Consider the following 14,017-nt stretch of genomic DNA (forward strand, 5'->3'; position numbering starts at 1 on the left):
GATACATACTTGATTTGATATTGTTCATATATGTGATACATATTTGTATCACATGTAGCATTGTTAGGCAGTGGAGATCCGAATCTACTGTGTCATGCAGATCCGACTCCCTGTTGCTATCACAACAACCAGCCCAATGCAACTTTAACGGTACATACGCTTTTGGATCGCTGCCTGGAATGCTTTTCTGTGCCTGCTTGGTGTCCCACAGCTGGAGATTTGTTTATCGGTTAAAAGTGAAGCACTGCTAGAAGTTTCAGCACACCAAGAATGTGCTTGAGTTTGCAGCCATTTCCTGCAATCTGGCTGGCCTGCCGTTGTTCCCGGTTCCAGGAAGGGTGGTCCTGGGCGAGAGGCGCTGGGTGGACATTAGTTCCTGATTTCAGACTAGTGCAGCCCAATCTTTTGCTGTATTCCTTGCCCAAATGTACAAACTGAAAGATTTCACGTGGCAAGAGAGTGAGCATTTCATGCGTGACTCGTCCTCTCCTGGCTCTGCTCTCTGTGGATCTTGTGCCTGGCCAAGGGTCTGAAGGGCTGCTTCTTCCGCTCCTTTTGTGCATTAAGGTACAAAGATCTGATTTTTCTGAAAGATCGGCTGAACAAGAGTTTCCTTTAATAAAACGTACTTATTTACGTTCTGGTTTAGAATCTACCGTCCTGCTGAGATGCCCGATCGCAACACTGGTAATTCCGCACCCCACGCCTGCTGGTGACTTCCAGCAGTCAAACAACCGACCGGCCTCGCTGCGGGCGCCGCAAGGCCGACGGGGGCGGCAGGCTGGCGCCGTGGCACCGCGCGTTCGCGGGGCGGGGCGCAAGGCGGCGGTGACGTGCGGCTCGGGGAGGCGTTGCTCTCGCGAGAGCGCGGGAGCGCGCGGCCAGCGGAGGCCGCTCCCCATAAAAGGAGGGACGCGGCCCGGCCTCCGTACTGTGCGGCGGCGCTCGAGCTTCGAGGCGGCGGCGGCTGTGACGGCGCGTTTCTTCTCCGGGTGAGTACCGCCCGGTTCTCGTCGGCCGTCCTGGGCTGCGGGAGCCCACGGCGACCTCGAGGCCGGTTCCGCAACATGGCTGAGCTCGGTGGCCGCCTGCCTGCCGGCCTCGCTGGGGACTGCGGCTTCCCGCTTCGCGGGGCCGCCCCCCTGCCTCCGTCATCGCGTCGGCCGCTCTGCTGCCCCCGCGGGCGGCGGGTGCCCGTCCGCTGCTGGCTGCGTCCTGCCTGCTCGGTGGGGGCGATCCGGACCTGCTGCTGTGGAGATGTGTGGGTCCCGGGCTTGCCGAGTGTGTCTCTACAGATTTAGTTCAACCTCTCTGCGTTCATTCTGCACGTTATAGCGAGGCAGCTTGTGAACAGTGTGAGCCTCTATTGGTGTAACTTGAGTGAGAACTGTACTGACGTTATTGGTGCTTTTTGCAGTCGTCTAAGTGTTCTCAAGATCTGGGCCACGGTGATGGCTCACGTTTCAAGCTTGACTCAATTACGCTAACTGGAGTGAGTAATGAGTAAAATTACTCATGGCAGGTTCTTCATCCCTCCTTCAGGCATCCTAAATTACAGGTTTAGTGAACTATTAGTTTAAGAACAGCTGTGTGGCTTTTCTTCCTAACTGGTTCTACAGTTAGGACCAATTATGTGCATTTCTCTAGAAAAATAAATGAATCCATGTGTCATAATTTTTTTTGTAATTCTCCGATGAACTGCTGTACTGAAGTTCCTGTTTCTTGTGTGTCATAAAATCACAGATTTGTCAGGGCTGGAAAAGGCCTCAAAGATCGTCCAGTCCAACCATCCACCTATGACCTATAATTCCCCACTCTGCCGTGCCCCTTAGTAGAACATCTAAGTTCTTGAATGCCTCTAGGGACAGTGATTTGACCACATCCCTGGAAGCCCATTCCAGGGTTTGGCTACTCTTCTTGAGAAGAAATGCTATGAATGTCCAACCTGAACCCCTGTGGTGCAACTTGTGCCCATTCCTTCTAGTCCTACTGCTAGTCACACAGGAGAAGAGGCTGACTCCCTCCTTGCCACAACCTTCGTTCATGTATTATGTAGAGAGCTACAAGATCATCTCTGAGCCACCTCTTCTCCAGACTAAACATTCCCAGTTCTCTCAGCTGTTCCCCATAAGACTTGTTCTCCAGACCCTTCCCCAGCTTTATTACCTTTCTTTGGGCGTGCTTCATGGCTGCAGTATCTTTCGTGTAGTGAGGGGTCCCAAACAGCATGGTACTTGAGGTGCAGTCTCATGAGAGCTGACAGGGGAATGATCACTTCACTGCTTCTGCTGGCAACACTGTTTCTGATACACGCCAGGGTATCATTGGCCTTTTTGGCTATCTGGGCACACTACTGGCTGTCTTGTTTCAACTATCAGAAACAAGAAGATTCATGATACGTATATCCAACATGATATTAAGACTCAAAATAAAGTCAAATATTTGCCCGACCAGTTTGTTATTAAATTCTTGGTTATTTAAGCCTGGGGATGGGAAGAAGGATGAAGAAAGTGATAGTAAAAAGGTCACAAATAAAAGCAAGGGCTCATCATATGAATGCAGCGATAACTCCCACCAATGTTGCGATGTTCCGTGATTCTGGGAACATACAATACAGGAAAAAGAAGTTTTTGTTTTTGTGGAATCCTTATATATACTGCATAGTCTGGTGCAGGCTTATCAACATCAGATAAGCCAAGGGCTCCACACAAGGCTGTGCCTCCACATCTTGGGAGTAGTCTGGAATGTGACTGGTTTGAAGGTTATCTTCCTTGTTCCTGACACCCCGTGTAGGCAGAGACACCTCCAGTTGTCCTTGCATTCCACAGTAATCTTTGGGACAAAAGCTTTTTGTGTGGTGTCTCACACTGGCTCATGTTTTGCCATGCGTCCACCAACACCCTGGGTCCATTTCTTCCATACAGTCCTCCAGTGACTCTGCACCAAGCCTGTGTCTTTCTTCTATTGCCTAACCCGAAGAAAGCACTTAAGAAACAAAGGTTTTTGAACTTCAAATTAATACAGTAAAACATAGCTCTTGCTTGCAAGAAAGTTCACATCTTTAATCCTCTTTATCTTTGGGATTGATTACAAAGGAATTTTGCCAGTTTGAAAGCCTGGTGTTTAGATAAAGTTGCTTATGAGGATATGCTAACTCTGATATGCTCCTGTCGTAGGCTCTGTAAGATTCAAGACCTGAAAAAATGGCATTAGCAGCAATTGATCCACAACAGGTAAGTTCAAGTTAGCGCAGTAGATTGTTTGTTTGTTTGTTTGTTTGTTTTTAACTATCAAGCTTAGAAAAATGAGTAAACTAGCTTCTTTCTTTTTAAACAGAACATTGTATCGAGGGTAGCAAACCTTCCTTTGGTGAGCTCCACTTATGATATGGTGTCTACAGCCTACATAACCACAAAGGATAACCATCCCTATTTGAAGTCAGTATGTGAGATAGCAGAGAAAGGAGTGAAGACAATTACTTCAGTAGCCATGACTAGTGCTATGCCTATCATCCAGAAACTGGAACCACAGAGTAAGGCTAATATGGGGTTGCTGATAACTTTAATTCAGCTGATTGTTTTTTTTTATATCCAGATGTGCTTACGATTAAACACGGTAGTGCTGGTTTGGTGCTGACTGAACCTATTGCATTGCTTGTTGAGTAACTGATGTAACTGATTATGTGATGGGTATGATTTCGGGAGGGGGAATTCCAAATGCTAAGCAAATTCAAGCTTTTGTAACACTGAACTGACTGGCTCCTCTTGAGTTGCAGGGTGGTTAAGTAGTCTCTTGCTCAACACCTTCCTCACCTTTCACCTGTTTTCAAGTTCTACTTTGTACTTTCTCTCAAGAGAACAACTTGTGACACAGTTGCCAAATTTAAACACAAGACTTTTGCAACCAGTTTCCTAATTCTGGCAGAAGCCTCGGTTTGTTACAACAGCTGCTTGTAAGGTCTAAGACTGTGTCAGCTAGTGAGCTTGCTTAGGGCGTGATAAAAGCTGTCTTCTTTTTGAGGCTTAGTTGTCTCAAATCTCAATGAGAAGGGGGGAGAAGCTTTTTTGTGTGTGCTGTTGTGTGAGAGCCATTCTAAGAAATATCAGCTGGAATTAAGACAAACTGACATCTTAAATCAATCATTGTTTTTTTTTCTATAGTTGTGGTTGCCAACAACTATGCTTGTATAGGTCTTGATAAAATTGAAGAGAGACTTCCTATACTGAATCAACCCACTGATAAGGTAAGTCCTTTCCATGTACATATATTAAGCAGAAGAGCATGTATACTGATTGTAGTTTCTGCTATCTCTAAAAATGCAAGGAGGAGAGTTTCTATAAACCACACTTGCTTCACAGATTAGAAGCCATGAGGAGATAAAGGGTGTTTGTATAGAACAGCTTCTTGCTTTTTGAACGTCACTGAGCCCTGTTTTTATTTTTTTCTTTTCCTTAAAAGAAGTTAGCCCACTATTTAACATAGGTGTAGCTACTCTTCACTGGTGGACATCTATTTTTTTAAGTATCTTTTTCCTGTGCAGTATGAAGAGGATGTGTGATTTATGTTACTGTTAGTTTTAGTATAATTGTTTCTAAGGTTACGTAGCTCTCCCTAGCAAATTTTATTTATTTCTGTGAACTAACATATTTTCTTTGGCAGGTTGTTGCCAATGCTAAGGGTGTAGTTGTTGGAGCCAGAGAAGCTGTAACAACCACCATGACTGGTGCCAAGGAAACTGTTGCTCACAAAATCACTGGAGTTGTGGGCAAGACTAAAGAAGCAGTGCAAGACAGTGTAGAGATGACTAAGTCTGTTGTCAATGGTGGCATCAACACTGTCTTGGGAAGTCGTGTGGTGCAAATGATGAGCAGTGGAATGGACAGTGCTCTCACTAAATCAGAGACCCTTGTAGATCAGTATCTCCCACTAACAGAAGCAGAACTAGGTAAGACCATTTCAAGATTTAATTTTGTTGGTATACTTACACTGGAGAAAAAAATAAGCAATCATCTGCTTACTAGTTGTTTGTAATGGAGAAGGGAGCATGTGCTTCCCAAACTGCCTTGTTGATAGATAGTCAAGTAGAATGGATGTTAGGTCCCTATACTTTAGAATTCTATCAACTAAACCTCTAGTTGAGACTGTGAGCAAGTCCAGTAATCAGTTGTTACTAAGCAAACACTTTATCTTGCTAATCTAAAGTTTTCTTCCACTGATCAATCTGCTTCCTTTCCAATTACCAGAAAGAGAAGCTGCGAAAGTTGAAGGTTTTGAAGTTGGAGTCCAAAAGCCAAGTTATTATGTTCGACTAGGATCTCTGTCTTCAAAGTTCCGTGCACGTGCCTACCAACAAGCCTTAAACAAAGTGAGAGATGCTAAACAAAAAGGCCAGGAGACAATTTCTCAGCTGCACAACACTGTTAGTCTGGTAAGTTTAAGCTTTTGCTTTAGGTGTAAAATGCTGGAAATGTTGGTGTAGGGTTAGAGTACTGAGAAAAAGTGACATGGGAAAATAGGATTGCTCCCTGATTAAATGCATTTTCAAAATATTAAGAACGTCATACTTGGTGCTTTTCACAACCAGATAGGAGAGATCCTACGTCAAAGTGATCTGCAAACAAACTACCAGTTCCTTTTAATTTTGAACACTGCAGAAATAGAAATAACATGTTAAAAAAGGTATTACTGTTCTGATACAACTTAGCTAAGATAATGTCTTGCAATTTGGAAACACTTCAGTGTGCTTTAACTAATTCTTCTATGCTAAAAAAAAAAAAGTAGGATGCTTCACTTGCTTTTCTTGCTGTGGGTGTTTAAGCATTTCTGGGTACTTCAGTAATCTGATATACATACCTTATGTACAACAGGAATTGTACATAAAGTTGTGGCCTTCTATGTACTTCCAATTCCTTTGTGTGGGAAGCTAGTTGGGGGAGTGTAAAATAGTTCAGGTAGACAGAGAAGTAAACTGCTTCTAGTTTTCTAGTTTTCTCTTTGAAGATAAGCAATGTGCTACATTCCCCAAAGTCACTTATCCTAAACTTCAGATGCTTAAAGGGTTACAAAGCCCTAATGAAACTGTTTTGGACTCTTTCTTTACTTCCTTGTTTGGCTGTATTTCAGATCGAGTATGCCAGAAAGAACATGAATAGTGCCAATCAGAAACTTCTTGGTGCTCAGGAAAAGCTTTATCAATCCTGGGTAGAATGGAAGAAAAATACAGGTCAAAATGATGGTGATGAATCGCATAGTGCTGAGGTAAATAGATGTAAATCTAAACTAGAAATAAATGCATTGCATATTGTCGAGGTGATGTTGGCAAGCTAACAGTCTGTATAGTGCATAACATCTTAACAGCACAGAATACTTATGAGCAAATGTGGACTCTGAATGCTGAAGCCCAGGACAACTGCTAGTGATTACTATGAAATGTAGGAGACATCCTGATTCATAAACAAGCCTACTTTTCTGCAAGCTCTACTGGATTCATTGTCTTTTCAAAAGAGTAGTCATCCTGCTCAACATATGAGCTTGTTTAGATATCTGTACCTAGATAGCTGGGATTCCCTTATATGGCCAGACCAGAAATAGCAGTTTGTAAGTATAAAGCAGTTTGAGGAATAGTCATATGTAGCTTTGAACAGTGGCTCATTGACTAGAATATATTTACTTGCTATCATTTCTTATCCAGAGATGAAACAAGAGATTGCTTATCTTTGCTAGGAAGAAGCTGTCAGTGTTTCTGTTCCACAAAGTACTTGAACATTAAAAAATCAAGTACTTTCAAGTTATCTCTGACTCTTTGTTCTTAAACATTATTACATTATCTTCTACATCTTTTGCCCTTTTTGTTCTCCCTTGTCTCTTGAGCAACATGAAGCTAGTTATAGTCGTTAAAAATATACTGATGGGCTGTCATGCTTTTATTTCTAGCACATTGAGTCAAGAACTCTAGCTATTGCGCAGAGTCTCACTCAGCAGCTTCAGACCACCTGCCTCACACTGGTTACGAGCATACAGGGGCTGCCACAGAGTGTGCAGGATCAGGTTTACAGCGTTCGCTCAATGGCTGGTGATGTCTACGAAATCTTCCGATCAGCATCCTCCTTCCAGGAACTATCAGACAGCTTTCTTACTACTAGCAAAGGACAGCTGAAGAAAATGAAGGAGTCTCTGGATGATGTGATGGATTATCTTGTTAACAACACACCGCTCAACTGGCTGGTAGGTCCCTTTTACCCACAACTGCCTGGCCCTCAGCATGCTGAGAACGAAGGTGAAGGGGAGAAAAATTCCAGCCAGAAAGACAAACAGCTTGAACACAATAATGAGTAAATTGCACAGCATGTGTGTACCCTGCAGACTGGCCAAACAAGTGATGTTTAACAACTGTAGCTGTCAAAAAGTCTTGGAGAAAAAACATGGAGTGGTGAGAAGAGACTCTCCCACAAATGAGTTGTAAAGCTATTCTAAAACAGATGTGATTAAGTGCCTAAAAATTGGCAGCTTACAGTTGTCAGGATGCCTTGTTTGTCTGTAAAGTCAAGAAACCTCACCTTGCTTATTAATGGTACTAATAGTTTTATTCTAAATTAGATAAATTGCAATTAAAAGCATTTCATTTGTTGTTTAATTTCTTATCAGAATAATCTCAGAATGGCTTGGGTTGGAAAGGTCTTCAAGGATCATCAGGTTGCAAGCCCCTTGCTGCTGGAAGGGTTGCCAACAGTTAGGTCAAGCACTAGGCGAGGTTGCAGGGTCCTATCCAGCCTGGCCTTGAATGCCTGCAGGGACGGGCCATGCACAACCTCTGGACAGCCTGTTCCAGGGCCTCACCTACCCTCTAAGCAGAAAAACTTCCCCTGACATCTAATCTAAGTCTTCCTTCCTTTAGTTTGAAACCATTCCCCCTTCTCCTATCACTATCTGCCAATGTTTGTTTGTTTGTTTTTTTTTTTAAAAAAAAAGAGTTAAAATATCTCTTCTGTTTATAATTCCCCTTTAAGGTATAACAAAGTCTCCCCACAGCTGCAGGCCCAGCTCCTTCAGCCTGTCTCCATATTAGAGGTACTCCCACCTTCTGATCATCCTTGTGGCTCTCCTCCACACCCTCTCCAAAAGCTCAGAATCTTCTCTGTGCTGGTGGCCCCGGAGCTGGATGCAGTACTCCAGATGGGACCTTGTAAGGGTGGAGTAGAGAGGGATGCTCACCTCCCTCACCCAGCTGGCTTCTCTTCTGATGTAGCCCAGGGTACTGTTGGCCTTCAAGCGCTTTCTGTTGGCTCACATCAAATTTCTCATCTACCAGGACCCCTCAATCTTTCTTGGCAGGGCTACTCTCAAGAAGTTCTCCCGGACTGTACTCATATCTGGGATTGCTTTATTATACTTTAAGTTCACAGGGGCTTGCCTTTCAAGTTTATCAAGGTCCCTCTGGATGGCATCCCTTCATTCTACCATATCAACTGCGCCACTCAGCTTGGTGCCATCTGCAAACTTGCTGAGGGTGCACTAAATCCAGTCATCCGTGTCACTGATAAAGACTTTAATAGGTACTTGTCCCAAGACAGACCCCTGGGGAATGCCACTCATTGCTGGCCTCCACCTGGACACAGAGCCATTGACCATAACCTCCTAGCTGTGGCCTTCCACCCAAGTCCTTATCTACCAAATAGTCCATCCTTCAAAATTTAGAGATAAGGATGTGCTGGGAAAGAAAGAAACCCAGCATATAATAGCCTTACGTGCTATGAAATGCATTTAAAAGCTTTGTATTTTAGCTAAGTGTACTTAAATTCTGTATTTGCTGCAGATTATGCGTTTGATTATTATTTTGTATCTGGCTGTCTTAAATGAACTGCTACCTAATACATGAGAATACGTGCAGAAATCCATAGCAGGAAGTGTGGTTTCTGACTGAGTCAGCTTGAGTTACTTAAATGCTGTGCCAGTGTTCTTACTAACAGTACAATTGTATTACACAGCAACTTGACTAAATCATTATCAAAGTGTATTTTTCATAACATAGTATAAAGACAAGATTCATGCTGTTTGTACCCAGCTGCCTGCTGTTGTATGTTTTTTTTGTAGCCAACTTTTTGTAATTCATTTTGTACTTTAGTAATAAATGCTTCAGCAGCCAAAGTCTGTCTCCATTTGAATGGTGTGCAAAACTTGTAACTTGCTGTTCTGTGACTCTTTCAAGCTGGGTCTGAGAGAAAGCAAGCTTGCAATGCAAAAGTAGACATTAAAATGTGTTTGTGCGTGTCTGTGTGTATAGATAAGTAACGTCTTCCTTCCTCCTTTTGAGTTCTTGTGTACCCTTCCATTCAGTCTTTGCTTTATTGTTGCTTTTTTTTGGTGTTTACTGTTAATGATCTCAGCTGTGAACTTGCAGATGGTCTTACACTGACTAAAAAGGATATAGGCAAAAGTCAACATTCTCTTCCCTTTAAGTGTTCTCTGAGTATGAAACTCCCAGCTACCTGCTTTGGCTGCTGCCTCCCTATAGCCAGTATAAATAGTTTCTTTAACTTTACGTATGCTCTTTTGAACTTGACTGATACGAATTTAACACTCCAGACTTCGGAGTTGTTCACCAGTAAGTCTTGTGATTCCTTGCTCTGCAAGGGAATTACTGTAATTCAGAAATAAGATGCCATGGTTTAGAGCTCTCCAGATAAATCTAGCGCTCTGTGCATTGCAATCATTTAATGTAGCAGCAATGGTCTTGGTTTCAAAGAGGTCATCAAGTAGAGTGATGCAAAGCTGGAGTTCCCTGTCAAAGGGAAGCCTGTCCCCTAGTCAAAGATGCAGTTAGGTGGCATGTTTATACACGGACCAATGCCTCCTTCCTGGTATGGTTGTGAGCACTAGAACAAGTTATATACACTCTGGCCTTCTTATGGGAGTGGATTAAAACTTTTGGAATTTTAAAAAAATATAATAAAATTGTAATGACAGAGGACTATAGATCAGGATTCTAGAATTTTCAGCCTTAAATACTTGTTTTTTGCATAAGGGGTTTTCAAGTGTAAGTTAATATGAGGCAGCAAGATATCCTTCCATCTAGAACCTGAGTTAAGCCTCTTGTAATTCTTTCAGCAATTAATTCTGTTTTAAGTACTGACCAAGTTCTTTTTAATCTCTGTAATAAGAGTTATAGGATGCACCCTTTGTAGCAATGCTTTGAAGGAGAGCAGGGCTAATCAGGTTTGCAAGCAGCTGTTCATTCAATGAAGGGAATCTCCATTTTTATGCATATTTTTTAAAGCTCAGGTATGGCTACGGACCTTCAAACTGAAAAGAGGAATCAAATAAGATATATAAATGGCTCACTGTCTGAAGAGTGAGAAATAAACAGCAGTAATTGATATTACTGCAACAGTAAGCTTTCTGTTCTGCCTTAAGTTGCACTCAGGATCGTACTCTTTTAGAGGGTTATCTAATGACCAGCAAGAAGACAAAAATAGGAAAGCAAAGAAATAAGTCAAGTCCTGTCAAGTCCTGAGAAACGTTCATCTCACTGTGTATTATTGTGTGGCTTCTGTGTAAGTTATTTTGACTTTTTACAGCTGAGCTACAGCTAGTGTCCACAAACAGAGGAATGACTGGTTAAATATTTATATAACGGCTGAGCTGACAGTATGTTGTGCCAAAACACTGTACAAAAACTTTGTATCATTCTACTGTGGTTTCTTTTTTAACCTGCTTACAAAGCAAGTGCACAGAATATTAAGGAATTAGGAACCTTGGTTGGTGGAAGAGAAGGCTAAGTAATGGTGAATTAATATGATCCTGATTTATTATATCAAATGCAAGTTCTTGGATTTAAATTATTAGATTTTTCCTAATGAGGAGTGCACTGGATGCTTGAACTGAACTGCAACACTAACTTGTGTGGATATGTTCTTGCTGGTAATCTTAGATGGTTTATCCTTGGACTATATTAATTACAATACTCAGAATAAAATTTTCTGCCTTTTTCTAGCACAGCCTGAAAGAATGTCTGCTAAAATGCCCACTAGAGTTAAGGATGACTTAGATATCTTCCAAAGTCATAGGTTTTTTGCAGCAGTATATGAAAACCTATGGACTGAAAATGATTAACATTCTAATAACTGCTGAAAACTCAAATGGAAGGAGAAAAGCCTAAAATATTAACAAGAGCCTGCTCATAAATTTTCCCTGTAATTTTACTAGTTTTTTAATTATTGCATATATCAAACAGTTCAGATACACTACACAGAAACTTAGAATCATCAACTTAGTATACTTTTAGTTCAAAAAACACAAGGGTTTTGTTTGGGCTACAGAGCTCTGACATTTTACAGAACCATGGAATTGCTTGAGTTGGAAGAGACCTTGGAATCTTGTTCCATTCATGCTAGTTGAAACTTCCCTTTTCACTTGCCATTGTTGCTTATCATCATTGGCTGAAAAATATTAAAGACAAACATTCATAAAAAAAACTCCCCATAGTATGAAAGCTTTCACAAGCATGTCCATAGCAGCACACATATTGGCAAAATCCACATTAAAAGATTTGTGTAAGCAAAAGACTTGCTGCTGGGCCCCAGCTAGTTTGCCTCAAACTGGAGGAAATAAAAAAAAAAAAGTGGAAAGCTCTTGAAATCTCTTTAATTCTGTAGACATGACTAGTATTTTCTAAACTGAAGCTTACCGTAATACTATGGAGCTAGTGAAATAGTGAAAGAATTTAGGAACAACTGATAGATCATTTCTGCATTTTAAAAATAAACAGCTCTTTAGTCAAAAGAAAAAAAAAATCTCAAACCATCCAAAATAACGTTCCTCTAAGGCAACTGATTTTTAAAAAGAGACATAAAAACAGAAAGTTGAACTTAATTTTGTTAGTTTTTGAGCATGATATGTTCTTTATTTGCATAATCAGCAAATATTCAATGTATGGCTTGTTGGTGGTGTTGTGCAGTGCTTTGTTCAAGTTTTGTTAAGTTACTTGGACTGAAAATCTCTTTTGGATACTACAATCTCTGATGACTAAAGACAAGTTCTTGTTTTGAAAGCAAACAAAGTAAGAATTACCTCTCAAATTGCTAGTGACTCAGCTCTAAAAAAAAAAAAAAATAACAAGAAAAAGAAGATATGAGTTCAAAATTAAGTTAATATTGACATTAACTTTTGGTTTGTAAGAGAGCAAAACTGCTGATGTATGTTTTGCATAATTTCATACAAGTTTTCTGTAAGCTTTGTGCTAGTCCATATAAGAAGATCTAACAATCTTATGGAGGAGTGGTATGAAGAAGGGTCCTATCTAATCTCATTCTCTGTTGCATACATTGACTTACTAGTTTGTTCCAACTTCTTATCAACTATGAAATGAGAGTATAACTAAACACAAAAGTGATATAAAAGTGAAGGTCTTTTACCTAAGCAAGCCTAAAACATCAGGAATTTGCACTGCTTTGGCTACACTGATGCAGATAGTAATGTGTTCTCTTTTAAAAGAATGTAGCATGTTCAAAACTTAGATGAATAATACTGAGACAAACCCTGTTTTGCTCAGCTGCACCAATACATTCCAGTTCAAAATTGCTTTGTGGATGTGAACATCTTACATTAATGGGGTTAACTACATTAACTTACAGCGTATGTGCTAAGGAAATTAAGAAAACACCAACTTCAGTCAGAGAGGTTGATCACCCTATGATCAATAGGATCAACATGGTCAGAAATAATAGAAATATCCTGTTCCTAACTTACAGAGAAAATTATCACTGATCAGACAGTTACTGAGCATGGTGACGTGCCCTACTCATTCCAAATACAGAATTGTGGAGTAGTTTGGATGGAAGGGACATCCAGTTTCAACCCTTGCTGTGGGCAGAACATTTCCTACTAGAATCAGACTGCCCAAGGCCCCATCCAGCCTGTTTAGCTCTATTCCATGCCTACTATAAAATCCTTTCTTCTAAGCAACTGATTTATAGCTTATTTGGCCTTGATACCAAGTTTGTGACTGAATATATTTAACTCTGTGTTTAGTATTTTGAGTCTGATTTCAAGAAATGCTGAGCATGTTCATCTCTTGATCTCAGTCAGGAGTACAACATTTATTTAGTTCTACTTTTGAATTTTTTTAAATTTTGTTCCTACACAGGTTCCAGATTTCACTATTACAGACCTGTCTTCAGAGTCAGATGATATCCCAGACATCTTGGATTTGGACGAAGAAGATCAGCAAGACTTTTCACGCACAAATGGCCCATATACTACAGGGCAAAGAGCTGAATGAAGAGAAAGAGGAAAATGTATTTTTGATACATTGTATTCTTGCCACGTTTAACTTATGTTTCTCCTTTTAAAAGTCAAATCTACCTAGCTTTGGACTTACTTTTTTTTTTTTTTTTTTTTTTTTTTTTTTTTTTTTTTTAAATCAGAGCTGTTTCTTCTAGCTGCATCAAAGCTGACTATTCTTTCCAAGGACTACATGCTAAATTAATTTATTAGCTTTTGTGTCAAGCTCCTGTTCTACAAGTCAGGTATAGCCTAATGAGCATATCCAATGTTCTAGAATTTGCTAATTATTTGTATAGCTGTTTGTTTTCCAGTTGGCAACAGCCAAGAGAACACCCCAGTGCTTTGCATAAAGGGCTGCCAACAAAAGGAGTTTATGAGGATTTGCCCCACAACTTCTCCTTCCAGTCTTCCCAAAAAAGCTCTTCTGCATCTACCTCTATGCTGCTGGGAGGGGCAGGAGACTTGGGCCATCTCAGATTCTCTCAGGTTGATTTTTCTGGGCTCTATGCCCTAACAGCATAGAGATGGGTCCCTTTGGCATGGGTGCTTTGTGTACACCACGATGTTCCTTCTTTCCGCTTTACCTCCTGCATGCAAAATTGCTGGCCATCCCGATGCTGACTGTTGTGAGGCCTCAGCAGGAGAGGCTAAATGCTTGAAAAGGAAGTGGAGCAGAAGTAAGGATGGCAGCTGGAAATGGAGGGGGAAGATACTAGGAAATGAGAGGGAATAGAGA

The 14,017-nt window shown here is 41.1% G+C and overlaps 1 protein-coding gene across 2 annotated transcripts; it reads left to right on the forward strand.

Moving 5' to 3' along the window:
* The first annotated feature begins 855 nt into the window (after window positions 1-855).
* Window positions 856-13,814, forward strand: PLIN2 (perilipin 2). 2 transcript variants are annotated; one of them, XM_052700827.1, is made up of 9 exons: window positions 856-992; window positions 3,177-3,233; window positions 3,337-3,532; window positions 4,161-4,243; window positions 4,660-4,945; window positions 5,244-5,428; window positions 6,124-6,258; window positions 6,934-7,224; window positions 13,142-13,814. In XM_052700827.1, the coding sequence occupies exons 2-9, from the start codon at window positions 3,204-3,206 to the stop codon at window positions 13,274-13,276; spliced, it is 1,341 nt and encodes a 446-aa protein (XP_052556787.1). In that variant the 5' UTR covers window positions 856-992; window positions 3,177-3,203; the 3' UTR covers window positions 13,277-13,814. The 2 variants fall into 2 exon arrangements, with proteins under 2 accessions (XP_052556787.1, XP_052556788.1); XM_052700828.1 differs by lacking the exon at window positions 13,142-13,814 and having other exon boundaries at window positions 6,934-7,949.
* The last annotated feature ends 203 nt before the right edge of the window (window positions 13,815-14,017 follow it).

Source organism: Tympanuchus pallidicinctus, unplaced genomic scaffold, assembly GCF_026119805.1.
Source record: "Tympanuchus pallidicinctus isolate F22 unplaced genomic scaffold, pur_lepc_1.0 scaffold4, whole genome shotgun sequence".
Taxonomy (NCBI): Eukaryota; Metazoa; Chordata; class Aves; order Galliformes; family Phasianidae; genus Tympanuchus; species Tympanuchus pallidicinctus.